The sequence below is a fragment of the Tauraco erythrolophus genome, chromosome 18 (assembly GCF_009769465.1).
Source record: "Tauraco erythrolophus isolate bTauEry1 chromosome 18, bTauEry1.pri, whole genome shotgun sequence".
NCBI classification, from domain to species: Eukaryota; Metazoa; Chordata; class Aves; order Musophagiformes; family Musophagidae; genus Tauraco; species Tauraco erythrolophus.
In genome coordinates, this window is record NC_141482.1 from 2,013,562 (window position 1) to 2,041,224 (window position 27,663).

Below are 27,663 nucleotides of genomic sequence, written 5' to 3' on the forward strand. Positions count from 1 at the left end.
GTTATGGTGGCTGGTTTGGTGCTTCTTGAGCTTCTGCTCTGCACTCAGTTACCTCTTTGAGTGGTTCCTCATGCACTGTGCCGAGCGGCAGCGTTGATTCGTTATGAATGTACAAAACATCTGACCAGCAGGTATTGGAAAATTGAATCCAGGTGATTCCCTGGATTTTGTAACAAACTAAGATCTTTTAGAATGGTTCAGCATCAGAATGTCTTCTGCTTACGATACTGAATTGTTCCTGTTCATACATTTCATGATCTTAATTCATTTATGAGACAGCTATTAAAAAAATGGTTCTGTTCAGAGGTGGTTTAGCTACACTGGAGAATGCTGGGTTTAACAGGGAGCACTGGTGCAGGGAACTGAAGGAAGTTTCCCAGGTCAGTTGAAACCTGTCTTGAAGACTCTGATGTTGGCAGAGTGAGCCTGTGGAGGATGGCACACCAAGACTGACACGCGACGGAGGCAGTAAGAAGGAAAGAGGCTCCACACTGCAAGGCTGCCTGTATTTTTTCCAGTTTTCCTGCTTCTTTCAGTCCCAGGCTGTCCAGAACTTGTAGGTCACTGAAGTAGTTTTGTTTGGTAGGCTTTTGAATGCATTTTTTTTTTTCTTGTTTTTTTTTTGTGTCCATAGTCCTCATCAGATCAATGAGTTGAAACGTGCAGCGGGCTGTGTCATACCCATTCCTGGACAGGTCTTTTGTAATACACAACATTTTGCTGCACCTCTTTGTTTTTAAACTGGAAGATCGTGTATACCAACACAAGGATACACAGAGACAAAATGCAAGGGATCACGACTGCGATTGCATTTACAGTGCTAGGCACATCGTTTATTGTCACCATAATATCCACATCGTCGTGGGGCAGGCGTCTGTCTTTGCCTCGTTCAACATCCTTCTGGTTACAGCCCATCCAGTCTTTGAGGATTGACCTGGGGTAGCCCGGCTCCACGCTCAGCCGCTGGTTATCGAACTTCCAATACTCCTTCCCTTTGTAAAAGTAGGTGTAAACTAGGAGACAAAACAGAGAATATTTCTCACCACACCGTTTCCAACGGGATAAGCTGTGCCCGTGTGAGGATGTGCAGAGAGCCTGAAAGGCTGGAGGCAGTAACTGCCTGGGCAGATAAAACACCTTCATCCCGGGCATCCCAAACCCATTGGAAATTGAAGGTGGTTTAGGAGGCAGGTTTTAAAAGAGAAGCCGTAACCCTGGCTTGTGGGTGCAGTGTTGTCCACAGAGCACCGTTCCCCTTGGCCAAGACAAGCTGTGAATAAAAAAAACCCAACTAACTTTAATGTTCTGCAGTGAGTTATTTAATTGCTCGTCATTACCAAGCAATTAATATCATCTGCAGAATGACAGCGTGTGCCTGGGAGCAACAGTGTTTGGGAGAATACTTAACGTTTCTGTTCACCCAGCCTGAGGGAGCAGATGCTGGATGAGCCCTTTTGGCCACAGAATCCAGAAGATTTGGCCTTTGTTAAGGAGCAATCTTGTCCTGCTGCTAATAAAAGGCTGATGGTTTACGCTACGTGTTGGCTGAAATACCCCTCATTTCCACAGATGATTCCTTTGCTCATCACTCTCAAGTGATTAGGAAAAAAAAGAGAGTAGGGAACAGTGGTGAAAGTTTGGGGTTTCCCACATCTGTCGCAGCTTGGCTGGCTCTCGGCACACTCCTCCAGGCCAGCCCGGCCCTACAGCCCTCATCTCCCACCGCAGCCCCAAATCTAAACACAGCCTCAATGGCCCAAGCCCCTTCTGTCAGTTCTTTCCCCAACTGGAAGAAGCGGAAGAAATCTTCAAATCAGAGAAAGAAACGTGTTGGAAGGAGCCTCTGGAGGTCCAACCCCCTACTCAGAGCATGGGTAACTTCAAAGTACACCCAGCAGGGTGGAGGCTGTAGCTGAGGGACTGAACTAGGTACAGGTAAGAAACTAGGAGGAAACTCTAAGTTATGGCATCCTCATGATCAGGACCCAGGAAAACTTGTGTAGGGACTGCTGAAGCAGCAAAACCAGGAAAAGGCCCCTTCCCATCCCTCAGCGCTGGCCTGATGGTGGTTTAGCAGTTGAGGAGGTACATGGGTCGGGATGAGGGGCAGGAAGGATCCCAGGCTCCTCAGATCCTGACATCTCAGGATCTCTGCACGTGCCGGTGCTCGCAGGTGCCGCTGTGACCTCAGGACTTCAGAGACCTGATTCCTGTCTCAGGGAATTTTTGAAACACCCCCATCCACCAACCCAACTCCCAAGGTAGACAAGCTGTTACGGCTCTAATGGGTGTAATGACCGCAGATACGTACAGCCCTCTTTGCTGATAAAAGCTCCCTGTGGAGCCTGAGGGATTCCTCTCCAGACCGTGATGGGCTTTGGGTATCCTGGGTCCGTTGCTCTCTTATCCTCGTTGAACCTCCAGTACCTGTCGCCTTTGAAGAAGTAGGTTTTGCCCACTGGCTCCCAACGCAGAGCCGTGTCGATGCCTTCCCGGGGCAGACAGCTCCCCAGCTCCACCAGGCTGTGCGGGTAGCCTGGCTCTGCTGTCACTTCTTTAAAAACCCAGTATTTATCTCCTGGAGGTGAATGGGGACACAAACAACAATCAGATTTGCACAATTAGTAGCTGAAGCAATTGAAATGTAAAATGGCCACAATGAACCACAGCGTGCTGAGGACGTCCAGGCTTAACTGTATTATGTGAAAAAGCTGCTCCTCCTCTTAATTTTGAACCTGAACCCTCCTGGTTTCACGTGCTGCTCCTCAGCTCCCGTTTTGGCAGAGACATTAAACAGCCCTTTCCATTTACCTTCTCTAGGCCAGGCACGATTCCAGAGACTTCTCTCACACCCTGTCTTTGTCATCCCTCCTTGAGGCCGAGGAGGTCCTTGCAGGAGCTCAGCCCATACTTTTCTGTTGCCTTTCTCTGAGCCTTCTCAAGTTCTAACACAGTTTATTGAGCTGCGGGACTGAAGCTGCAGACATAAACTGAGAGGACCAGGTGCTGTGTTTTTGTACAGGAGCATGCCGATGCTTTCCAGCCACTCTTCCTTGCTCTCAAGTTACAGGATCCTGTTCAGACACTGTCATAGTGCAAGGAGCTAATGTGGGCCCCAGCAAAGGGTTGGTCATTTTGTCTCTTTAGGAGCCAGAACTGTGGTTTGGGAGTGCCCTGTCCCTGGAGAAGCCCTAATGCCCTGCCAAAACATGTTCAAGGAGGCAGGCAGCAGGCTGACACACCCTGGGAAACAGGAGTTAGTTCTTGTTATCCCATGGAAGCCAACTTCAACTAATCATAGAATCACAGAATGGTTTGGGTTGGGAAGGGACCTCAAAGATCATCTAGTTCCAATCCCCCTGCCATGGGCAGGGAAACCCTCCACTACACCAGGTTGCTCAAAGCCTCATCCAACCTGGCCTTGAACACTTCAGGGATGGGGCAGCCACAGCTTCTCTGGGCAACCTGGTCCAGTGCCTCAGCACCCTCAGAGGGAAGAATTTCTTCCTTAGATCTAATCGAAATCTCCCCTCTTTCAGATTAGAAGTAATCAATATCAGCTTCATACAGCAGTTGTCCTGGCAAGGCCAGCCCACGCTAAACTGTATCTTAAGGATTAGTGGCTGCTTGAAGTGTCCCCTTAGGGAAGGACCAGGATGCAGGGTGCCTGTTTGCACCACCTTCATGCCATAAAAGCAGAGTGTGAAGGGAGGCAGGTGTGGTGGGCTTGTACTGAAAGCTACTGTACCTTTGAAGAAAACGAATTTTCCATCAGATCGCTCATAGGCTGCATCGATCTTTGCGGGGAGGCCTTTCCAGAACTGCTCAATTTGCATGGGATATCCCTCCTGCACTCGGTTGTTGCGCAGACGCCAGAACCAGCGATCCTGAGAAAACCAGAAGCGTCTTCAGACTGAGTATTTTTATCATCTTGCAGTCAAACCAGCTGGGCGTCCAGCATCAAACATTCCTAATCCCTGCCTACGCCCCGGAACCAGTAAAGACAGAAGTCCTGGTTCAGATGACAGCTCCAACCCCGCCCAACACTGTCTCCAGTGAGGGAACCACTTCGTGGGGAAGATGGCAGCCAAAAGGGTGAGAAGTTGATTGCTGGTACTGTGAAAAAGGGTGGAAAGAAGGAGAGGAAAAAGGAGCAGGGGGAAGCAAGTCCACAGTTACATGAACTCATCTGCGAGTGACCTCTCTGTGTGCCTCGTCACTGAGGTGTCTCACTTGTCCTGCTACAACTGGAGCTGTCGGACCCCAGGAGAGCCATACAGCCTTCACGTGACCTGCTGACTGTGTGAAGCTCACAGCGTCCAACGGCACAAAGGAGACATTAAATATCCCCTTAGATATGAAATCACTCGTTAAAGCCGTAGTGGATGCTCAGGGATGAGTAAGAGCAGGACAGCGCCTGTGAGACTCCTCCCAGATACTTAGAATCACAGAATGGTTTGGGTTGGAAGGGACCTCAAAGATCATCCAGTTCCACGCCCCCTTCCATGGGCAGGGACACGTTCCGCTACACCAGGTTGCCCAAAGCCCCATCCAACCTGGCCTTGAACACTGCCAGGGATGGGGCAGCCACAGCTTCTCTGGGCAACCTGTGCCAGGGACTTCCCAACCTTCAACTATTTTCAGTTCATGCATTTTCTCCAACTGATGCAGTTTGTCCATTTAATGACCTTCAATGTAGCCCTCCCCACATTCACACCCATCGGGCAGAGGGAAAGCTACAGGTATTCAGGGAACGGGACCACGGATTTCCATATTCAAGGCACTCTAACGTGGGGTACTGAGCAGAGCCCCTCCTTCCTCCCTGGCTGTAGTTCACAAGCAAGGCTGACTCACACTCCTCGAGAGCTTCAGGCAGGCTGAGTGCTCCCTGAGGCCCAGGGTTCCATGCATGACACCTCTGGAGTCAACCAGGCTTAATCCCTGGTTAGGTACTGGTACTGCTTTCTGGCTTTATAGGTGGCTCCTCGCTGAGCTGGACAGTGTCTGAATTCTCTGCCAGCACATCCAGTTCACATTTTGGTGCACAGGCTGCCTGGACATTCTGTGCATCCCATCAGGCACTGCTTCCAATTACAGAGCCAATCTGCCTACATTTCCGTCCAATATTCTTCATTCATCAGCCTCAGAAGACCAGGGCTATTTTCACAGACGTTTCAAACCTCACTTAACCTTCTCCAGCAATAAAACCAAAGAAAGACTAATGGGTAAGCAGGAATTCTTCATACCTTAAAAACAAACATTTCTCCTCTAAAGAGTGCCACGGTGTTAAAGTTGCCATCACAGATGTTCGGTTTCGTGCCAGGAGGAGACGGCCTATCACCCAGAGGAGGACTAGGAGGTCTTGGCTGTCTCTCGTGTTTTCTTTCCGAAGTGGAGTGAATTCTGCGAACAGGAAGAGTCGGTAAAGGCCTGGTTGGCTCCAGGGGCTCAACAGGAGGACCTAGAAGTGAAAAGAAAGATGTTTAGCAAAGTGGACAAGTTTAGATTTTCGGTGCTTCCCTCGTGGGTTTTAAAAGGCAACAGGCTGGCTGAATAGCATTGCGAGGCATTTACGTACTCCGTACACAGAGCTCATTCCCTAGAAATGGGGAGCAGAACGAGATGCATCCACACGTGAAAGATGTCCCAAAACAGGTGAACGATAAGAACTGAAGAAGAGCCAGTATGTTTTTGCAGGTCTTCCCAAGGAGGCTGGAGCTAAAAGGAAGGAGGAGCCACACCAATCACGTTCCCAACTGAAATGAAAGGTAATAACCCTTGAATAGAAATGTTTAGTAGACCCTATTAAAAAAACCCAAAACTATCACCAACAGAAAAAGAAAAAAAACAAAAAACAAGCAAAACCAGAAAGAAGTTAAGGTGTGAAAACCAATGCTACAATCTAAGGGGAACTGCAGGGGAATTTAGAAATTAGAAAGCAATTACTTTATTGCAGTTTAATCACCCATCTTGGCTTTCAGGACACCACGGAACGCCGATGAACAGCCGTGATGAGGGACCATGCTCTCATTCAACGATGCCCCCCACAAGCACAGCTCTCCCCTTCGATCCTCACCCAGCTCAGCTTTGAGAGCGGACAAGGCTGCAGGAATGGGAAGAGTTACAGGAATAGAAGTGACTCAGACCTGGAGCAGAGGTCTGCCTTTAAACCGACTCCGCCACGGGACCATTTCATCAACAGTTGGTGACAAAATGTGGGCCAAATCTAACTGAGTCATAGATTTCTTGTGCTTCTCAGAGAAGGCCACAGGTTAGGATGGCAACAAGCAGAAGGCTACTAGAAGCAAGAGATTTTGGCAAGGTTTGTATCTGATTCTATGAAATGGGATTTGATTGGGGTTTTTGGCACGGATTATGGTTTCGGTCTCGTTCTGAACAGTGCTTCTGAAGGGGCTACGTAGGGAGACTGCAGGACAAACCTCTGCCAGCGGGCAGAACCGGGCTGACTCTCACGGTTGCTCTCTCGGTCTCACTGGTTTAGGGGCTCAGCAGCACGGGGGGGCGTGTGTCACACCAGCTGCCGTCACCGAACACCTGCACCGGACACGGCTCATCCTCACCGGCTGCGCGTTACCCTGCCGCGGTGACTGCCTTCCCCAGCACAGAGACAGCGTTCACGAGTGAGGGTTTAGATACCCACGGACGACACGCACCCGTGGCATCAGAAGAGGACTTGTGCAGATAAACGTTTAGGACTATGCTGCCTAAAACGCTGGTGAGGTGCCCAAGTCCCCACGTCAACGTAGCTCTTAAATGTTACATTTTCAAAGGGTTCCTACAATGAACGAGTGCTTAACAACAGTCTGTGTCTTATTTTCTGCGTCTGTGCAGCTTTAGATTCAGTATTTTTTTTCTTAGCTCCAGCATCTCAACATTTAATCATTTACAGATCTTGATGAGGATGCTTTTTAAATTCTCCTTAATGAGCTAAACAGACCAGTTCCTTCTGTCACTGCTGCAATGTCTCTTAGTTTTAAGATTTTGAGACTTACTCTTACAGCTCTCTGCTAAAGCTTTTCAAATGGCTCAAATTACGGTTCTTCAAGGTGACGTGTCCTCATAACGTGATATTTTGTGCTAGATGCAATTTTTTATTAGTAACTATTTTTATTTACTTTTATTCCAGGACTTTACTAGTAGATAACAAACATTGCTCACAGAAATCCTTTAGATGAGGATTCTCTTTTGATAATTATTCTCGGGAAGCTGTCTACATGAAACAGATAAAAATATTCTACTGAGACTGTGTATTTCTCAACCCCTCCATCCTTAGCTGTTCAGTATCTTAGCAGATCGTAAAGTTCTTTTAAATAAAATTCCTAAACTGTGCTACTGCTCCTGCTAGTGACCTGTGAATTTTCCCCAAATGGCATGTAGCAAAGGTCTCCAGACGTTGCCTGTCATAGGAGCAACAGGGTTAGGGCCCCTTCTTATCCAGGCAATATGGGTGCACCCACACTAGTGCTTCAGTTCAGCCCAGGAGCATGCTTGTGGAGAGATGCTCCACCGTTTGCAATTTCTGTGCTTTGATTCACGCTGAAGTTCAGGAAATGCATCCTTTTGGGACAAAGCTAAACTTGAAGATGCACTTCTGGAGCACATCTAGGATGCTGCGGCTGCAAACAGGCATCGCAGGGCACAGCTAAAGCCAATCCACAATAACCACCCCCTTCCCTGAAATGCAGCCAGAGCAGGTGTCCTCAGCACTCTATTTACTTAACACCATCCCTAAACACTGCTGTATCCACAGATGTGCCACTGTTCTTCTCGCTGGCAGCCACGACGTTGTTTGCTAACGCAGCCACAGGCCACTGCTGGTGGTGTGAAGCACACGGGTTGTGCAAACCCATCTCCTCCCACAAGCGGCACGCTAGCTGGCACCTCTGGTTCCGGCTGGAAAGCTCATGGAGGTGGACTGAGTTGGTGCAGTGGGATATGCTGCAGAGGAAGAGATGGGAATGGGGAAAGAGGTCCCAGACAGGTCTCACACAAAGCAAGCCGGGGTTCTGGTCTGTTTAGATGGGACGTGGGAGCACAGTGTTCAGCTCCTGCTCTGGCGAATTAAGGCAGCAGGAAACTGGTAACCTGTTTTGGCTGCCAAAAATGGCACTTGGTGCCAGTTACAGCAGCTGAATAAATTAAGTTTGAAAACCAGCACTCTACATGCTTGGTGCAGACAGGAAACGCTGGCATTAAGGAAAGGTAAGTCTGGAGCGGGGCCTAGGGAAGGAAACAATCCGCAGCGACTTACTGCGCGCTGCAGGTCCCTCATTAAACAGCAACGTGATCCTTTCACTCTCCTGCTGCCGTCCGCACGGCTCTGCGGGGACGTGTTCTGTAAATAACGCTGAAAAGACTCGAATGGATGTCCTACGTGATCAGACTCCCCTGCCAACAGGCAGACACAAGGATCACCTTCCTAAATGAGACTGTAGCATCCTGCTACAGAAGCACACGAGAGGGGTAGTTGTTCGTTCCCTCCTGTTGGCAAGAGGCTAACGCTGCCGCGCACTGACCAAATCAGAGAGAGATCTCTGTTGCCATATACGGATGGGAAAAGCCTCTTTGGTGGTCAGGTTAATTGATAATGTGGAGCAAACTCATCCGAGAGCTATTTGGTAGTTTGCAGAAGACCACCACCACTTCCTGCACAGGATAGATCCCTGCGGTGCGAGAGGCAGCGAGAAGCAAATTCCCAACATGATTGCAAGGAGGACTCCAAGGAGCACAGGTGCCTTTACACGTGTGCGATGGGAAACACTCCGCAACGCAGAGAGGCACACCTGCTGCCAGCGGGCACGGGCTGGGAGGGACCCAAGGAGTCACTGTGTGTTAGCACACCTGCTGCCAGCGGGCACGGGCTGGGAGGGACCCAAGGAGTCACTGCGTGTTACGTATTCCAACTGCTCACTGGAAAGACACAGAGTGCGAAAGGGAGTGACTGCCAAGTCAGGGCAGTTCTGCTGCTGCTGCTCAGACACAGCAAATGGATAGAGATACTCAAATCAACAGCAGTTCTGGATTTCCAGAAATAGCAAGTCAAAACCTCCTCACTTTGAGAGGAGAGAGCAAGAAGAGAGTTTTAAGAAATGACCATGAGTAGTAAGCTGAGGACATGCAATTAATTTCCTCCCCCTCTCTTTTAAAGGAAAAAAGGGTGAGACAGGAGTAATATCTAAAGGAAATTATGATGGATGTGTCTGATGGGTCACAAGGACACAGAATCTGATAGCAAAGTGCAGAATAAGGACTACAGTACTGCAGTCATAGGCTGGAAATTTGGCATCTCCTGCATGATTGGCGTTATTATAGAGCCACTCTCGCTTCGCAGGTGGGGACCTCTCGAACACCTGCCCCTGCTGCAGGGCAGCGGTCGTGTTCCAGTCCCTCACGTTCACCCAGAGCCTGCCACAGTCTCCTGTAGAGAAGAGGAAAGTTAAACCAGCACCTGCAGCCCAGGGGACCGATGTAAAGGTTTTAATCAGCTCTAAGAGGCCACCGAAACGGAAAGCGGCAAACTTGCACGGCAGAAGCGGTCGTACACACGGCGGTCAGGGCGGTGCAAGTCAGCAACGAGTCAGGTGAACCAGAGATCAACCAAAACATTTGCTGGAGCAGCGGAAAGAGATCACAAGCCAGGACCAACGACGGGAGCTGGGCCACCGCACGCGCCCACTGCTTGCGACGGCCAAACCAGTGCCGGCAGACTGCTCTGAAGGAGGTAGCCGGCACTGGCGAGGCTGCCCACGCGTTCCGCAGGTGGTGCTGCAACTTGCTTGGATGCAGACTTTGTCATTTCACTTAAAATAGTCCTCTTACTGTCTTTCCCTGCCAGCCATGGATTTTTCCTTGCTATCTTTCACTCCTCTTCTTTTTTTACGCATTCTGGGCCTTCTAATTTATCCTGATTGAAGTCTTGTCCCCTCTTGAGGTTATACAGATTGCATTTTTAGTTTTAATTGCTGCCTTCGCTTTGTCACTGAGTGGGGGTGGACTTATAGCTAAAGGTGGAAGGTGACCCTACAGCTCTGCACATGCAAAGAGCAGAGGAGCACACAGACAACATGAAAATCCTCGGGTCCAAGTGCAGGGCAGGCAGAATTGGGTCTACAGTTAAGGGGATGAAAAGCAGAAGCACAGCCTGTCCACTGCTGGAGAAAGATGCTATCTTGTAAGACCTAAGCCACTTGAGAGCACAACCTGGCATGAAAGCAGAATGAACAGACCCGATATAGTTTGCCAGTTGTTACTATTTCCAGAATCTCATCACAGTAACCTGCGTCCCAAACGGATGGCTAAAGGCAGGAGAGAACAGGTTTGTCAGCAGCAGAGATGACTGTGTGAACAGAGTTACCTAAGAGATGCTGGCACCTCGGTATTTGTTACAGGAACCAGTTACACCCACCGCTGGTGTAACTAACCAGGCGGCATCGCACGCACATCACAGCCTCTACCGCTACGTTTCCAAGCAACTTCCGAGAACCAGTCAGAGTAAATCTCATTGAGAGAAAAATTCGGTGAGAGAGGCTATTGCATGGATCTACAACGGGGCCTGAACCCGGCCACCTCGTCACTGTGTGTGACCCCAGCGCTGGCACCGAACCCACCCTCGGGGCTGAACCTGCAGGCACTTCCGCACGGGAAGCAGGTAAGAAACCTCCTGGAGCTGGAAACTCTACGTTCTGGAGGGAAACAGCTCGCCGGGACTTTACAGACACTGTGTGGAGAAGAAGACTTTCTTCCTCTCTATCACAACCAAAGCAAAGAATGTCAGAAAGCTTTTGGGTCACAGCAGATCACCTTCAGAGTGTGACTTCCGCCACTGGCACTTAGCCTCCTCCCTTCATGCTTCCTCTGTCGCAGACCATCTGAATACCAAGGTGACCTGTGAAGATAACACAGAGAGAGGAGGCATTTAGGAGCCACTGTGTCGATAGTTGAGGACAAAATATAATCGTACTGTCCTCCTGGCTATTGACAGAGTGTTCCCTCAACCACACAACACCTGCCCGGAGGCTCGGCACCTCGCGTGGCTCGGCACCCGTCCCAGCAGCTCTCCGAGCCGGCCAGTGCAGAGGACACCCTTTGTCTCAGATCAGGGGGGATAACAACCCGCCTGCAAACAAAGGCCTGTCTTTATCTTCTTAATACTCACTCCAAGAATAAAACTAGCATCTCCCAGGCTACAGGCAGGCAGTTACGCTTTCGAATAACACACAGGGGTGTTTTGGTTGTACAAAGCTGAGCTGCCTGTGTGTTTCTGCAGGCTGTACCGGCTGTCCAGGTACCCAGGAAAGGCTCCTCAGTTTTGAATCAAAATGTACGATCCAAACGAGCCAGGGAGAGTGAGAGAAACCCACCTGGCTGCTGGGCAGCCTCCAGGGCAGTGGAGAGAGGTCCCAGTTCCTACTAAACGAGCTAGCTGCCAACAAGCCATCTCAGGGACGAGAGACACATCCACAACAGCTCAGAGCTCAAGAAGGACTCATTTCCCTTGCTGGTTTGGTAAACCTGTCCACAGGCGACTTTGCACTTCTGGGCTCAGATTCACCAGTGAAGTGAATTAGCTATTTCAGTTAGTTTGGGTATCTGCCACAGTGCACTACGGTCTGCGGAACAAGTCCCAGCACCCACAGCACACCCAGCGGTTGGGCAGTCGAGGCCCTCGTGATCATCACTGGGTGGCAGGAAGGGTTTCTTGAGCCCTTCTCACCTAGAAGTTCTCCTCTGAATGACCAACTTCCACCCAGGTGACAGCGTTCACCTGGGAGACAAGCGTCCCTGGCTGAAATCCTTGCCCTACGCCAAAGGGAACGGTCTCCTGGGCTCTGCAACGAGGCGATTCACCTCGCGGTTGGGTTCTCTGCTTCGGGTGCAAGAAAACTGGGTCCAAAGTTCCCAGGCTTAGGCAGGCAAATGATGAGTTTGGGGCTCTGCAGGATGCTGCAGCTGTGGTGCTTCCAACCCTGTTCCCCTCTGGAAAAACTTTAAGAAGCCTGACATCTGCTCCACGGCAAAACAGAACATTTTTTTTTATACTCAGAAAGATCTGTAGGATGAGAGAAGTATTTCATGCTCAGCCATAACATAAAAAAGCTGAGAAAGATTACTCCATCAGCTGAGAAACCTCCCAAGAGAGGTGGGCTCCCCCTCAACTCCCCCTTCGTCAGTGGGCACCTGATCGGCGTGATCAACTCCCCCCTCTTACACTCCCTGTGTGCAGCTCCGGGGCCGATGTGGGCACGGGTGAGTCCCTGTGCCCTGGCAGAGCCCTCCAGGTGTCAGGGGGACCCCCAGGACAGCACCAGGAACCAGGCAGTTACTCCCTGCCTGTTTTTCGGAGGAATGGGAATGGACACCCAGCACACAGCAGGTGAGACTCAGTGGAGGCACCAAAGGTGGAGCCTGGTATTTCCTGCTGGGTCCAACAGAGTTTCTGGACAGGAGGAAAGGTGTAAATGAAGGGGTGCAACATAGCGAGGGAGTCTGGTATCTCTGCAACATGCCAGAGATGTGACACCAGCGCAGATCTCTCCAGCTTTCTTATTGCCACCCATTTTCCTTCCCCTGCCCTCCAATAAGCACAGCACCATGGGGCATGGCTCCAAAAGTCCCAGATCTTGCAGCTTCTATACATAAGGTCTTGGAAGTTACTCTATTCTCTTCCCGTTTCAAGAGGACATTATCAGAAAACAGCCCTATGCCTAACGTTTCCAGGCTCTGCACGACAGCAAAGCTTGCTCTGATGGTCCCACTCACAACGCAGTGTCACCACACGGAGCACTTTGCATCAGGTCTTTCTGCTGTTTCCTCACAAGCCATCTCACACATAAACACAGGTTACAAGCAGCTGAGATTGCTCTGTGGGCCACCACTGGGAAAAGGTGAGGGAGGTTGCGAAACCTCTGCTTGATGCACAGGAGCGATGAGGCAGGCAGAAGGTGCTATTTGCTCATGGACACTGTGCCCTGCTGATCCCCTCTTTCTGGATGTCAGAGCTGGTGTTTAGCTCCTTGGCCAGGGACTGGTGTGGTTTCATGACCACCCTGGACCTCAGCCCTCACGGGATGCAGCATGTACACTGACTGAGAGCTCTTCTCTTGAGTTGCAGAAAAGATGTGTGAGGTTGACACTCCAAACATCAGAGGCTGCTTCACAGCCTACTGCAAAAGGGTACTTAGAGCAGGACGCGAAGAGCAGGAGAACCAGTGCTGAAGGATGATCAGTTCAGGCGGTGTGACAAGGCCACGGCTGAGTATGTCTCCTCTCCCCACCTGCACTGTAGCTGCATGCAGCCCTGACTTCGACACTAGCAAAATTAAAACAGGCACTCAACTAAACAGGACATCCAGATGACCTACGTAATGGTATTACTTCCAGTTTCATTCCTCCCTGGGCATGTCTGAAAAAGACACGTAAAGAACAGTCATGGTATTTCCCTCATTTTGGCAAGGAACATGCTACAAGAAGCACCTATCAGAAGATGGAAATACTGCTGATCTGTCTTACAGTCTACTCTGTCACACGTGGTGAGCTGCTGGCCTTTTCATCATTAGCTCATAGGTGGGAATAATTTGTTAAACACTGACCTTATGCTAATCAGCATGAGTTCACATCACCTACTGTGTCTTTAGGTGAGTTTTGAAATAAATCCAGCAGAAAATAACTTAATAATTCAACAAATCATTATATGATAGATTTAGACATATTTCTTTTCTAATGGATAAACACAGATACAACATAAAAATACATTCCAAACGCATCATTCTCAAAAGAAGGAGACAAAATGGACTTAAGATTTAGTAGAGCCTCTGTTCTTTGTTCTAGCAACTTCAGTGGAATGAAAAATTGGAAGTTTTAATTGAATTAATTGTTTTAAAAGGATGCTACAGGCAAGACAGTGGCTTTGGCTCTATGACTTATTTTGCATAGTGGGTTCCTAAATAATACGTATTGAGCACATCCTGCTACACTGTAGAGAACATCAAAGCAGCAAGAAAGCAGGAGGGTTTGATTTTTGGATAGGTGCTCTGATAGACGGGCTTTGGGCATTCTCAAGACACCACAAAGCAGACTGGCACTGTGGAAATAAAACAGATTAGTTGAATGTTCCTGCCAAAGCTGCAAGAAGGATATTTCAGCAATCCCTTCTCAGTTGTAAGAAGCTCAGATGAAAGGATCTGTTCTCCTATCTCCAGTTCCAAGGAGAAACATAACCTGCGTTTTCCATCTTTCCTCTGTGAGCCACAAGAGTAAAACCTATAGTTTGAAACTAAACTTTAGTTTTTGGACTGTAACTCTGTGCTAAGGGCCGAAATCTGCCTGGAGAATCAAAGCTCCTACTGCAGAAGCTGCTCCTTCTTCTCCTGAAGGACTAGTTCCCTCTACAACCATCATCTCCAACCACTCCAGTTCAAAGGCCCCAGAGGAGAGCCTCGTGTGACTCCACGATAGCCAACAAACTAATTCCTAATTACCACCTGCACCAGGTAGTAATTCATTCATACCGCTTTTTTCAAGCCAAGTGAAAATTTTCAGCGTATTATATTGCATAGAGAGACTCTGAACACAGTACGTGGCTCCAGTGTAACGTCACCATGTGAGTGGCAGCGCAGTGGTGCTGCTGCCAAGCCGTGGGCAGCGCAGCTCTGAGCTCTCTGCTCTGCCATAGCTGTGCACGAGACGCCCTGCGGCGCTCTCACAAATCGTCAGGGCCCTGAGGACACCAACAGGTCTTAGCAGCCCTGACCAGTATCAGCCAGTACCTCCACCCCAACCCACAGGCCCAGCAGCCCCATTCCAGCTCAGCCCTGGGCACTGGGACCCTGCCCGAGCTGTGCTGGGGAGCGCTGGTCCCCAGCTCTGCCACAGCTGATACTGGCTTGAACCACAAATGTGAAGAAACATGGATGTCAGTTCCTTATCTGCTCCCTTTCCAAAAAGGTATCTGAAAACAGAGAAACCAGTAATTTTTTCTTGATTGCACTTTCACTGTCGGTGATAAGATTATTTCTGATCCGTCAAAGTTCACAGGAACTAAATCAACATTTCAAAACAGAAATAGTGTAATTACATTTCAGCAGCTTTTAAAACTGAAAACTTAGGTATGTTATTCAATGAAAGTTTAATACTTATAACCCAGCACTTCATTCTAAAACCATCCAAAGTCTCTGCTATCCTGAGTGTTTGAATATACACAATGTGGAAGTATGCATAATTAAATAGCACCATAGGACAACTGCCATGCAACTCCATCCTGGTAATGAACAATAAAGAGAAAACCTCAGCTGCGCTAACGGGAAGAGTCAGTTCCCCCTGGGTGTACTTCAAGCCATCTAATTTTAAATGTTGGACCTTACTTGGAATTCTGCCTTACAGGGAGGATGAACTGCACTTTACAAACGCCTGTCTTTTCCCATTGCCAAGACAGGAGTCAGGGAAACTAGCCCAGAAAGAGATTTCTCTTCTTTAGGCATCTACATTTGAATAAATGAATCTCATTCCAGTCAAAAAAAAAAAAGAAAAAGAGGAAAAAAAAAAGAAAAAGAGGAAAAAAAAAAAATCAGGCTCAAACGACATACAGTTTAGACCTCTAAAGTCTTGCCGTGCTGCTTCAGAGTCTCACAGGTCTTGGCACAAATTCTATTAGCAGCAATTTAAAATTCACTGGCAGATCACTGATGCAAATATTGACTCGTGTCAGGTCTGTCACCGATCTGGGCAGCAATCCCTTAGCAACATCAATTTCCCACTGACAACCATCTTACAAGGTTTTTTCCCAGGTCTAATTCATGTAATATCTGCTCTACTGCTACTGGGAGCTAACGCTGACTCCAGATGTCAAGCAGCTGCAAGTGTCGCGTAGCTACATAGCATAGTTGCTCTATGTACATTTATCAAGTGACTTCTCTGTCCAATTTGTACTTTCCTCAAAAAATGAAATCAGGGATGTTTCAGAAAATCTGTTTTCCATGGGCTGCCCAGACTGTATCCATTAGCATCTTTTAGCTCAGCCTCCCCTTGACTGTGGCTCCTAAAACCTGCATTTCCCTCTGCTCCTAGAGTCTCCTTCAGCCAGCAATTCTCTGAAAGTCCCTGTCTTCACCCTCTGGTATCCACGATCCCCTCACATAGTACCACATCATCTCCAGCCCCTTCGTTTACTCCCATAATCCCTCTGCCTCCTTTTCTCTCTCTTTTCCTTAAATCCATATCTCTGTGGCACACGTCGTACAACAATGTTCAGCTGGAGACTAAAAGAAAACGTTCCCTAAGCAAATCCAACCTTTTTTTTTCCCCTACCTTCTACCTATGGAGAAAAAAAAATGAGCGCATAAATACTTTTTACCTTTCCTTGATGTTCCATGTTCTTGGCACTCTTCCCCTCTATTTGCACTGGCTGTTCCTAACGGACAAACCTTGGGTAGAGCAATTGCCTGGTTTTCCCTTTCTAGTGCTCCTTGATATTGGGGACACAGCGAGGGATGGAGCAGCAGTGAGATGACAGAGGTTTGGTTATCCTGACTTGTCCAAAGATATTGCCACTGGGGCAGTCGTCTGATCTTTGGCTGTGGATCGAGGGCTTTAAACGGTTCCCCATTCAGCTACGGCAGGAAACCCAGCCCACCAGCTGCCAGCACTTTGGGGGCTGCCTGTCTGGGGCTGTAAAAACTAGACTGGAGCTCAGTGTAGACAGATGAGTGGACAGCGTTGCTCACCATAGATTTTCTGAATTCCTTGGAGGTCATCCTGGGGCAGTTTGAAGTTGTGTGTTTCCATGTACTGGTAGAAAGGAGCCATGATAGCACTGGGATCATTGGAGTGTTCCAGACCCAGCGCATGTCCCAGCTCATGGACTGCCACCAGAAAGAGGTCGTTCCCTGCGGAAGGAAGGCACAGACGGGTTAGTACGCAGCCACGGCCCAACGTGATCCCAAGCCCCCCTTACTCATAAAGCAAGAAGCAAACGCTTTGCTATCCTATTGCACCGCAGGTCACAGTGCCAGGGTCAGCTCCTGGAGATGGTTTCGGTCCGAGAGTCTGTGCAGCTTTTACAGTCATCACCACAGAATGGGCAGGAGGGCTCTGGCCCATGACCACCCATGACCACGAGCACCCTTGGAACAGGTAGACAGGCAGCTGCCTGGAGTGAAAGGATACTGACTGTAGACTCTTTTGTAGAGAGTTTACAGAAAATGGCCAACAAAATAGGCTGCTCTGATACCACTGTCTCCTTATCTGAGAGCTGCCAGGAGAGGTGAGAGCACTGACAGGCTGCTAATCACCAAGGGTACATGGTGGGAAGGGAGCTTTGTCCCTCCCTCTTCAGGGTCCTTTGGTGCCATGCTCTGAACTGACCTGGACCACCAAATCCTAGGGGAGATCTGTAAGGCACCTGGCAGGGCAGAGAAGACCGGGGCTAACACCCAGCATAGCACGTATAGTACCTGGGACAACCCCATCTCCTCTAGCACAGGCTCCTCAACGTGCCTTTACTCTGCTGGACTCCTGGCACTGCCATGTCTGCGGGAGGAGGTGAGCACAGGTAGCACCATCCTGCAGAGCCACACAAGGAAAGGTTGGGTTGGATCCCAATGGCAGGAGAGAGAAGGAGGAATGAGGAAAGAAGGGACATGCTCCTGACAGGAAGAGAAAGGGCTGAGGAACCCTGCCTGGTCCAGAAGCTGGCAGGAGGCGAAGTACCTTCAGCTCTATGTTACAGGCATACACTCCTCTTCAGTCCCTTGGATCTGGGACCCTCATCTCCTTGATCTAGTGTGGTCCCTGGATGTCCTACTCCGTGAGGGCACCTTGACATGAGAGGTGACACAGGCAATGCTGTGTGAGGGATGAAGACACAGCCAACAGGATAGATGTAAGAGTCTCCCCACGCCAATAAAAAACCTGAGCCCTCAATTCTGCCTGAATCGAGCTCCTCTGCTTTTTTGGCAAGGCACAAACCAAGAGCCCTGGCAATCAGATACAGGAGAGAACAGTTGGCAGAGGCAGCTCAGTGCCTGCTCTGTAGCATCTCCAAACAGCACATCTCCATTCCCCCATCTCCAACCTGCGCCCATCTTAGAGATAACAAAGTTCAGTTTTGCGTACGTGGCTGAGCTCTCCTTGGGACAGCAGCTGCAACAGTGATTCATGTAGAACTATCTCCACTTTTAAATACTTATCCCTTCACTGCTGCCCACAAAAAGTGACAACATAGGTTCAGGGGTCTGCAAGTCTTCACAGCAGGGTGCTTTGCCAGCACCTCAAGACACCTAAAGCCAGTAACAAACAGCGCTCAACTGGTCACACGTACCACACCAAAAGGGTTAAATTGTCTAAACGTTTGAGTCGCAGGGTGTAAGCACCTGAATATGCAAGACATGTTAAAATATACAAATGCATTTCAAATAAATGTTCAAATACATATGTCCAAAATCATATGTGGGCTAAAATTTAGCCACATATTTAAAATTCCAGAATTTCTATGTTTCAGAAATCCAAATGGGGACTTACTGTATAATTTTTTCTCATCTGTTGCCGAAAATTCTGGTGTGTGCAGAACAAGTCAATAAAATGTCCAACAATGTAGTATAAAATGCATTAAGTAATTTCACGGTAAAGTTCGCAGGTCTGATCACTCTTCACGGGTGATCAAAACCACTCAAACTTAGAAGATGCACCCAGTTTTCCAAAGGGATTCAAAGACTCCGAGTCCTGTTGAAAATTAAATGGACTTACTCTCCTGTATCACTTAAATGCTCACGGAAGGATAATTTTCCTTGCCACCACAGCTACTCGCACATGGAAACCCATGGTGAGTCTCACGAAAGTACAGTACAAGGTCTGTGTAGTGTAACTTTTACCACGAGCTCACGGGCTGTTTGGAGGCTTTTTCCCTCATCAATTTGGTGGCATTTTCCTCCTTGCTGAAGCATCCAAAGAGTCCTTGCACTGACAGCATGTCTAGAACACATCTCTATGTATGAAGCCTACATATTAATCCATGTAAGTTACTTGCCTCTAGGTGCTAAACCTTTATCAGGAGCATAAGATCAGGCATTATATTTAAATTAAACAGCCTTCAGTCACTTGTTTGTGCCCAAAACAAATGCCAGCCCACCCTACAGTTGGAAAACAGAATCACACAGACTCACAGAATGGTTGATGTTGGAAGGCACCTCTGGAGACTGTCTAGTCCGACCCTCTAGTTCAAGCAAAGTCAAGTAAAGCAACTAGCCCAGGACTGTGTCCAGTCAGGTTTTGAATTTCAAGTTTCTTGTCTTGGGAAGCCCCGTACACAGCACTCCAGATGTGCCGAGTAGAAAAGAAGGATCATTTCCCTTGACCTGCTGGCAATGCTCTTCCTAACACAGCCCTGGATGCTGCTGGCCTTCTGTGCTGCAGGGGCACGCTGCTGACTCACGTTCAACTTGGTGTCAACCAGGACCCCCATGTCCTTCTCTGCAAAGCTGCTTTCCAGTCTGTCTGCCACCAACAAAGCCCGGGTGCAGGGCTTTGCATTTCTCTTTGCTCAACTTCACTAGGTTCCTGTCAGCCCATTTCTCCAGCCTCTCGAGGTCTCTCTGAATAACAGCATCACTATTCAGTATACCAACCACTCCTCCAAATTTTGTATCATCTTTGAACTTGCTGAGGGGGAACTCTGCTCCATCCTTGAGGTCATTCATGAAGACATTAAACAGTATTGACCTCAGTATCAACCCCTCTGACACATACCCTGAACTCCACTATCTCAAGGCTACTGCAGTCAAAGATACTATTGATCTCACACTACCCACCAATTCTTCCTTTTTAAATATCAGGTCCAGCACATCACCTGTCTTTGTCGGTTCCTTAATCACCAGTGAGACAACTAGGAAGAGTTCTGAGATGATCAGCAAGCCCAGAAAGATGAAGGCTCATACCTGAGGAAGTATGTCAACAACCATGGTGGTCAGTCGACCAGCTCTTCCACTACTGAACAGAAATGCATCTATTCAAAGTTATGAAATACCTATACTTGAAAACACAGACAAACGTGGAAAAGAGCTGCTGCTGTCCAGTTTTAAAACACCATTCTTACGGACAGCGGTGTGTGAGGATGTCACAGAGCATGGAAAATTTTGGCTGGGGAGCTCTCCTTCCCTGCACCTAGAGGTAAAGGACTCACTACGAAATTAATCTTCCCAGTTCCAGCACAGCCACAGAGGACAAGCCAACACTGGAGTGGAAAGGTCAGCTTCCTAAGGGATGATACATTGCTAGGAGGCCACTGAAACTGGAGTAGCGATGTGCTGGGAGGTGATGGCTGGAGCAGACAAAGTAGAGCTAAAGAGAATTTCTAGAAAACGAAATTACTTCCACAGAAAGTAGGACAGGAAGCTCCTCTTGCTTCTCAACAAATACTCTGACTCTCAATGCTGTGGTTGCTTCTCATCTCAAAGCCTTTGCTGAAAGGCAGCTGAATGGCCCTAGCAGACATAGCTCACTCTCCTTCCTCTCCCTGCCCTGGCTAAAGATTTCTCACCACTGTTTTATCTTCTCGTCCTTCTTTTTGTTCTAGCCTCCTCCCAGACATAGTTCTCTTCCTTCCAGTACACCCACGTCATCTGCCTTCTCCACCTGCTGCATTCTATAAGAGGATCCCAAGTCTGAAAGCAGTGAAGTGATTCTCAGAGGGCAAGTGGACAGCATGCATTTTGTGGGAAGAGAAGACAGAAGGAAAAAAGTCTAAGACCATTTTGTAAGCGCAGAGTGCTTGAAAACCCAGCTTTAGATCCATCATTCTATTTCCCAAGGGATCAGTTTACATTAGTAACACTATTAAGCAAGAATTTTATTTTTGTAAATGGTAGGGAGTTTCATAGCATGGAAGAGAACACATTGTTCATTTTCTTTTCAAAGGGTGGGCCAGGATTTCCTCTGAAAAGAAAACATCAAGGTATAAAACTACTGTCTGACCGTGTACTTATCTCCTCCCTTAGCTTGGAGCTGTGATGGCTCGTTGTGTAGTTGCCCACTGCTGTTTGGCTGCCATCTGGAAACTGTCTGCTCAGCTGATCCGCAGGAGCCTTCAAAGGAGCCTGTACCTCTCAGATAGTTTCTGTTAGTTCTTGAACATGCAGTAAGGTCTCTGACCTTCATGTTCTCCCCAGTTCTTGTCCAAACAGCACTCTTAATAATGTCCATCTTTTTGGAGAATGATTCAGAAGGCAGAACTGATAGCCTAGCTTGATACTTTGCTACTCACACAGAAACGAGTTCAGGCATTCAGATAAAGCTCCTTAATTTCCTGCTCAATCCCTTCCCCCAAGACCAAGTAAAACTTGTATTCAGTGTATACCGGCCACCCGGGTAAGACAGTAGGGGGAAGAAGGAACTGACTACCCTTGCTTTCTGTTTACAGGGAAAGGTCCCAAGAGAAATCCAAACTACCTGCACAGAATAAACACGTCTGGTCAGAGACCTGCCTGAGCTTTCTCCTTCCCAATTCTCAGGAGGCATCCACCAGTAAGCATCAGAGAGAGGATGACCCTGTAAAACTGGGGGTAGTTTTGTAAGTTGGTTCATTGAGTGAAATAGTTTGACCTGCTACGCTAAAACATAAAGAAACACCGTTAATTTAGCACTGAAGTTGCTGATGTGTTTTCCTTACCAAAACTACGTTACCACCAGAGAAAGTCGGAACTGAGGACACACCTATAACAATACAAAAGCATCGCCTGTTATCACAATGCCCAACCAGGTGAATACAGCCCTTATCTCACCTTCAGCTTAACAGCTCTACGCACACCCCAGACACAGAATACACACAACCTGAAACATATCTTAGTTGAATTTTCTTGATTAAAAGGAATCTAAACTTCAGTTCAGAACAAACCTCCTGGTAGCTGATGTATTCCCAGTTGAGCTAACAAGATAAATTGCAACATAATCACAGCTCAAAGCCAGCTCTTTGGCGAAGCGCTCTCAAATCATTTATAATACACCACCTCTCCCTGCTGAGATAAGGAACACATGGGTTTATTGCAACAACAGAGAACACTACAGTCACAGGCAGAAACTGATTTATGTGTCATCTTCCTTCTAGTCATACACTCCATTCACTCATGCTTCTCTGAGTTTCATATTCAGCTGGAAAAACGCCTGTTAAATGAGGTAACAGACATCTTGAGGAAGGATTTTCTTTGTGAAACTGCTAGCACATGCCTTCTTGCACAGCTTCATTCATTTCAACTACGAAAATCCGCATCAAAAGCTTTTCTTTCTTTGGCTAAGTAACTCATTGCATAGTAGGGCATCCAATTGCTGTAGGTCAGCAAAAACACTCATTTAAATGTGTAACAGTTTACAGTAATAGGTCACAGGGATACTACTATGGCAATGTTGTAATATTACTATCAGTATTTATCCCTGAGCACGATGGCTGTAATGAGTGTAGGTAGGCTCTGTAGAGCACCTAGCACAGTGGAGTATAAATCCAGGATAGAGCTTCTAAGACAACAGAAGTACAAATAACACAGTATATCTGACTAATAATAGAAAAGCAACTGTGAATCTCTGATCTTTGTCATATTAGTTTTATACTTTATGAACTGTATCATCATGCTAACACATCTACGTATTGCAGTGTGCTCAGACATAATTAAAAAGACATATGAAGGTTAAATTTTGAAATTTTATTAAAGTAAGACTGATACTGAAGAAGTCAGATCATTGGTTGTGACATAGCATGCCCAGGGTAATTACAGAAAAGATGATGTGAACTGAACATGCTTTAAATACACTAAAATGATCCCTTCCACTCCAACAGCCATGTAGAGACAACTGTTTTCCAAGCACAACTTAAAGAAGCTTTAGGGCTACTCTAAGCTATGCCTTGGTTCTTGCATCTTCAGACCTGGTACTTCTGAACCATCAAACAGAAGAACACGTGATTTGTCTGTACTCCTCCATTCACCTCCACAACATGCTCTGCTCAATAAACACTTTCCAATCTTCTGCAAAAACCCTGAAGAAGTGGAGATACTGCTCTTCCCTTTGTTTGCATCAAGTGAGATGTGGAAAACAGCTTTTCTATCTAGAAAGGAAGAAAACACATGTTAAAAAGAAACACAGTTTTATTTTGTTCATCAGCTATTATCATCATAAATGTAGCAAAGAATATGATGCATCTTAAGGACTTCATGAAAACTCTTTTAAGAGTATCTTAAATACCTTCGCTGGAGAAAGAAGAATGAGCGACAAGCAGTCTTAGAAGAAATTGTACCACAGCCATGTTAACAAACTGACCTCCAGGAGATCAAGTGAGTGCAGAAGGACAAAGAACCACATGATGGTACCAATCACCATGAAAGGTGGGCAGTTTGCCTCACTGTCCCCTTCAAAAGGCACAGTACAGACCCGGCCTGTGAGCTGTGCTACAGACCTGATGAATGCTGCAAGCTGTGCTTTATCTGACATGGTGCAGATGGCACTATGAGGGCAATCTCCTATAGAAATTCACAGGAATTCCATTCCATTCTGGAATGGTGAAACCAAAGCTGACTGATCGATGTGCATGCAAGGGTGTGCTGCCAGAGAGAGGGGAAGCCATAATTGCTCCAGCTGCCTCCGCAGCCTGACATTCAATGAAATAAGTGTTCTGCTGAAAAATTTCCCCATATCTTTCACGAGTGTAAGTTGTAATTCAATAAGCAATTCAATACCAAAGAATTACCAATCCCAAAATGAAAACTCATATTTGCCTGTATTAGCATATCATTCCCTTATTTAGTAGAACAGATGGTAAAGAAAAGAAAAACACTCACAAAAACATGGAAAACATAGATACGACTTTCATTCCATCAGTCTTGAAAAGAAGCCATGCTGGTGGTTTTATTTTTCAAAAGTTTTTAAATACACCAGGGTCTACAGACAGAATTTAGTACTTGATCCAGCTGTGGAACAACCAAAAGGTAACTACAAATTTAAAAAAAAAAAAAAAACAAAAAGGATTTTGAAACTGTTGGAAGGCTGGTCCAGTGTGTTCCAAACAGGTCCTGGCATAGGCAATGTGGATACGAATGAGTTTGCACTATTTGGGATTCTTTTTTGCCAGCTAGTTTGAAATTATATTTAACTCCTGCTGCTGGCAACAGAGCAATTGCTGTTCTGGAAGCCATGAGAGTAGCTCTTTCCCACAAAGAGGGAGTTTTCTACCTCGGACAGGAGACAATTTACTGTCTTTGTCCTCCTCCTGATATCGAAGGTTCCTGATGGGGCTGTAAAGACTGAGTAGGACTGAGAAGTAAGAGGATTGGGATGTGAGAGACATTCCCCCTTCACAGTGGTATTCTGAGTGGATTTGGGTAGAGAAGGCAATACTAATTAAACTCTCTTCAAGTCTCATGCTCTTCTTCAGAAACAGGAGAGAAAAAAAAGTAGTTTAAACAAGTCCCAAGTTTACCACTTGGTTATGATGTCAAAATTTAGAGTATTAGGTGTCATTTCACTGCTGATTCTGCAATCCACCTCTGACTGCAATGAACAGCAAACTCCTTTCAAGAATTCATCTATTTTTCATTTTTTCTCTTCCTGAACACCTGTTATTCTACTCTTCTCCTCTTCACCAAGTGCAATATAGCAAGTTTATTAGAGATGCTGCTGTGTTTTGGCTTAGTTCGCATCATCTGTTTCTGCTTTACAAAGGAAGGCAGCAAAAAGACACTTTTTGGCTCACCTTGGTTCTCATGACCTGCCTTTTTTACAGTTGTTTTTCTTCTTCCTTTTTAAGGGAATGACACATCACTTTGATCCCTACTGGCTCCTTCCTACGCATCTCAGAGTACCTTGTTATCTGTGGAAAAAAGTAAAATATTTTACTTTGATTATACAGAAACCAATAAGATTCCAAATACCTTCATAACTGTATTTATACTCTGTATATTAAACACTTATTGACAAAAGCTACAGGTAATAATTTTCTTTACAGAACACTGTGAAACATCAGGTGTATTTACAAAGACATTGTTTGGAAAGTGGAACTTGCAGGTGATCCTTATTAATGAATTTCAGCTGTAATCACTAACCAGCACTGTCAGTACTGCCAAGCTTTAAAATCCAGACAGCAGTAGCACAGCCCTGCTGCCATGCCACTTCTGTATCTCTGTAACGACAGCACGTACGACAAAAGAAAGCACTACTTACGGAGATGCTGTCCGGCAGTGAAGAAGAAGAAGAATCTGAAGACAGAAGTCTTCCAGGTGTGCTGGTGGGCTTTCTCTCTTCACTTTACTTTTGTAAAAAACTTCAATTTCCAAGTTCTCTATTTATGGCTTCCTACATATGGATTGACATGACAGAGATCTCAAACTGTTTCTGATTTAAGCCGCCTGATTTGATTTCTTTTAACTGTGGCTGGCTGTCTTGAGACCCCATGTCTATACGCTTGGTCTAACGTGGTTCCACGTTTGCATATGATTTTAGAGGACTCTGGCTTATGGGAACAAGTCTCCCTAAGCAGTTACAATGCTACAAACCAATGTTAAGTAGGTATGTTCTACAGACTAAATACTGAACTGGTCTTCTTCAATGAACAAAAGCGCTGAGCAACAGCACGATCTGGTGGAGTGAAGTATCATAAGAAGGCCTGATAGAATAAATTGAAATTTTAATACAATTTATGCCCCACTTCCAACATCTATACGAAAGTCTTTCAGATAACAAGTCTTCTGTGTTAAAGGACACGTGAGTAACTTCAAAGCAGCTCTGATTTTCACTCTGAAAAATACTGATGTTCATTTTCAACAATAGAGTGCCAGAAGCCTGAAAAACAATGATGGATTCAAAATGCCATTTGTTACAACACAACTCTTTAGATGCTGAGATGTTCTGTACCTGAGAAATCGGAGAAAGAAAATTAAAAACATATTTAACACCCAAATAGCACAAAGATTACATGTGTACTGTGTTGTGAGTACACGCACTCTCTGTCAACTTGCTCATTATATTGATGCTTTGCAGATTGTCTTTGCTGGCCTCAGCATTTCCATGGAAAATGAACATAAAAAAATGGTAAAATGAGACAGAAAGTAAGGCGAAACGCAGAGGAAACAGGAGTTAATAGAGAATAAAAGACTACCAAGTTCTGGCAATATGGTGAGTGAAGATCCAGGGGTTAAGGGAAGCTGTATTTTCTTTTTCAGCAAGCATGCAATGAACCTGTACAAGTCAGGTAAGGGGGTTGCAAGTAAAGAGTCAACCTAGAAAAGTGGATACCAACACAAATCTCCAAGGAAAAAAAAAAAAAGCAACTGGATACTCCTCATTCCTTAGTCCCCACCCTCCACTTAAAATACCACAATTGTGATCAAACAAATCAAATCAGATAAAGAATGCTTAGTCAGCAATGTTTCCAAAGTGACTGGAAACACTTGGATGGCTTTTTATAAAAGAACTACTTGATCAGGTAGAACAAAAAGCCAAAGGCTCTTACACAAACCATTTAATACTACAGGGTCTGTTGTATAATGTAACCTCACATACATTCAATGTTTATACGATTAATCTGGTGAATGTTTTCAGAAACCTTGTACATCCTTGCATTTAAAAAAAAAGTATCACTAAGAGGTGGTACTTCAAAAGCATCGAACATCTGGCAAAAATACTGCCAACTACCTTTTCATGCACCTGTGAGCATCACTAGTCCTCCTTCACGAGCAATCTCAGAAGATTCTTGTTGTTAGAAGGGAATTTGGTGATAGAAAAGAGAATTTTATGAGCTGAATCCCTTGTTACAGCTCAGAGCTGTTGTGAGAAGTAACTGCAATTTGCTCTTAAGTTCTAGGAACTAAAATTCTGTATGTTTGGCAATGCTAAAGAACGACAGAAAAATTTAGATTGAAAGGCAAGTCAGGAGGTCATCAGAATTTAACTTCCTGCTCCAAGCAGGGCCTCAGAGCTGTACCACCCTGTTAGTGAGGAACTGGTGGATTCCTCAACATCGGACACTTTTAAAATTCAGCTGGACAGGGTGCTGGGTCATCTTGCCTAGACTGTGCTTTTGCCAAAAAAGGTTGTATCAGAAGATCCTTGAGATCTCTTCCAACCTGGGATTCTATGAATTTTTTTTCCTATGTCCAGATGGGGTTTTCCTTGTTGCAGCTTGTGCCCATCACCTTTTGTTCCTCTCTCTGTTCACCTCCAAGGAGAGTGTGGCTCTGTCCTCTCTAGAATACCTCCTCAGGTAGGGTGATTGCTATTAGGTGCTTCCTCCCCACTCCATCCTCCTAACTAGGCTGAACAAGCCCAATTCCTCGGTTTCTTCTTGCTCCAATCCCTTATCATCTCCGTGCTCTTGCACTCTTCCCAGTTTGCTGACACCTTTCGTGTACTGGGGGCCCCAAACAACACCCTCCATTCTTGTTAAACTCGCAACATTGGTTTCAACCACGCACTACCGACAAAAGCCAAACTGGCTTTGCAAAAACATGCAGCTAAGGAACAAGAAAAGCTTTGTGGATGAAAATAGTGACAAAGAGCAGGAAGAAAAAAAGGCAAGGAGAACAGCAGGCAGAGACTAAGAGATGGGTTTGAAGAAATAAAACTCTACCCAGAATGCAGACACGCAATAGCTCTGCTGTGGTTTTACAACCAAGATGC

At 46.5% G+C, this 27,663-nt stretch overlaps 1 protein-coding gene across 1 annotated transcript in view; it reads right to left on the reverse strand.

Annotated features, from left to right (window-relative positions):
• Positions 1–675: 675 nt before the first annotated feature.
• The window catches only part of MMP24 (matrix metallopeptidase 24), a 46,049-nt gene continuing 19,061 nt past the window's right edge, over positions 676–27,663 (reverse strand). Inside the window, exons 5-9 of the mRNA XM_086622843.1 lie at positions 16,740–16,901; positions 5,247–5,461; positions 3,749–3,887; positions 2,312–2,578; positions 676–1,013 (exon numbers count right to left, since the gene is read on the reverse strand). Of these exons, the coding sequence (XP_086478969.1) occupies positions 676–1,013; positions 2,312–2,578; positions 3,749–3,887; positions 5,247–5,461; positions 16,740–16,901 (1,121 nt within the window). The remainder of the gene's footprint in view (positions 1,014–2,311; positions 2,579–3,748; positions 3,888–5,246; positions 5,462–16,739; positions 16,902–27,663) is intronic.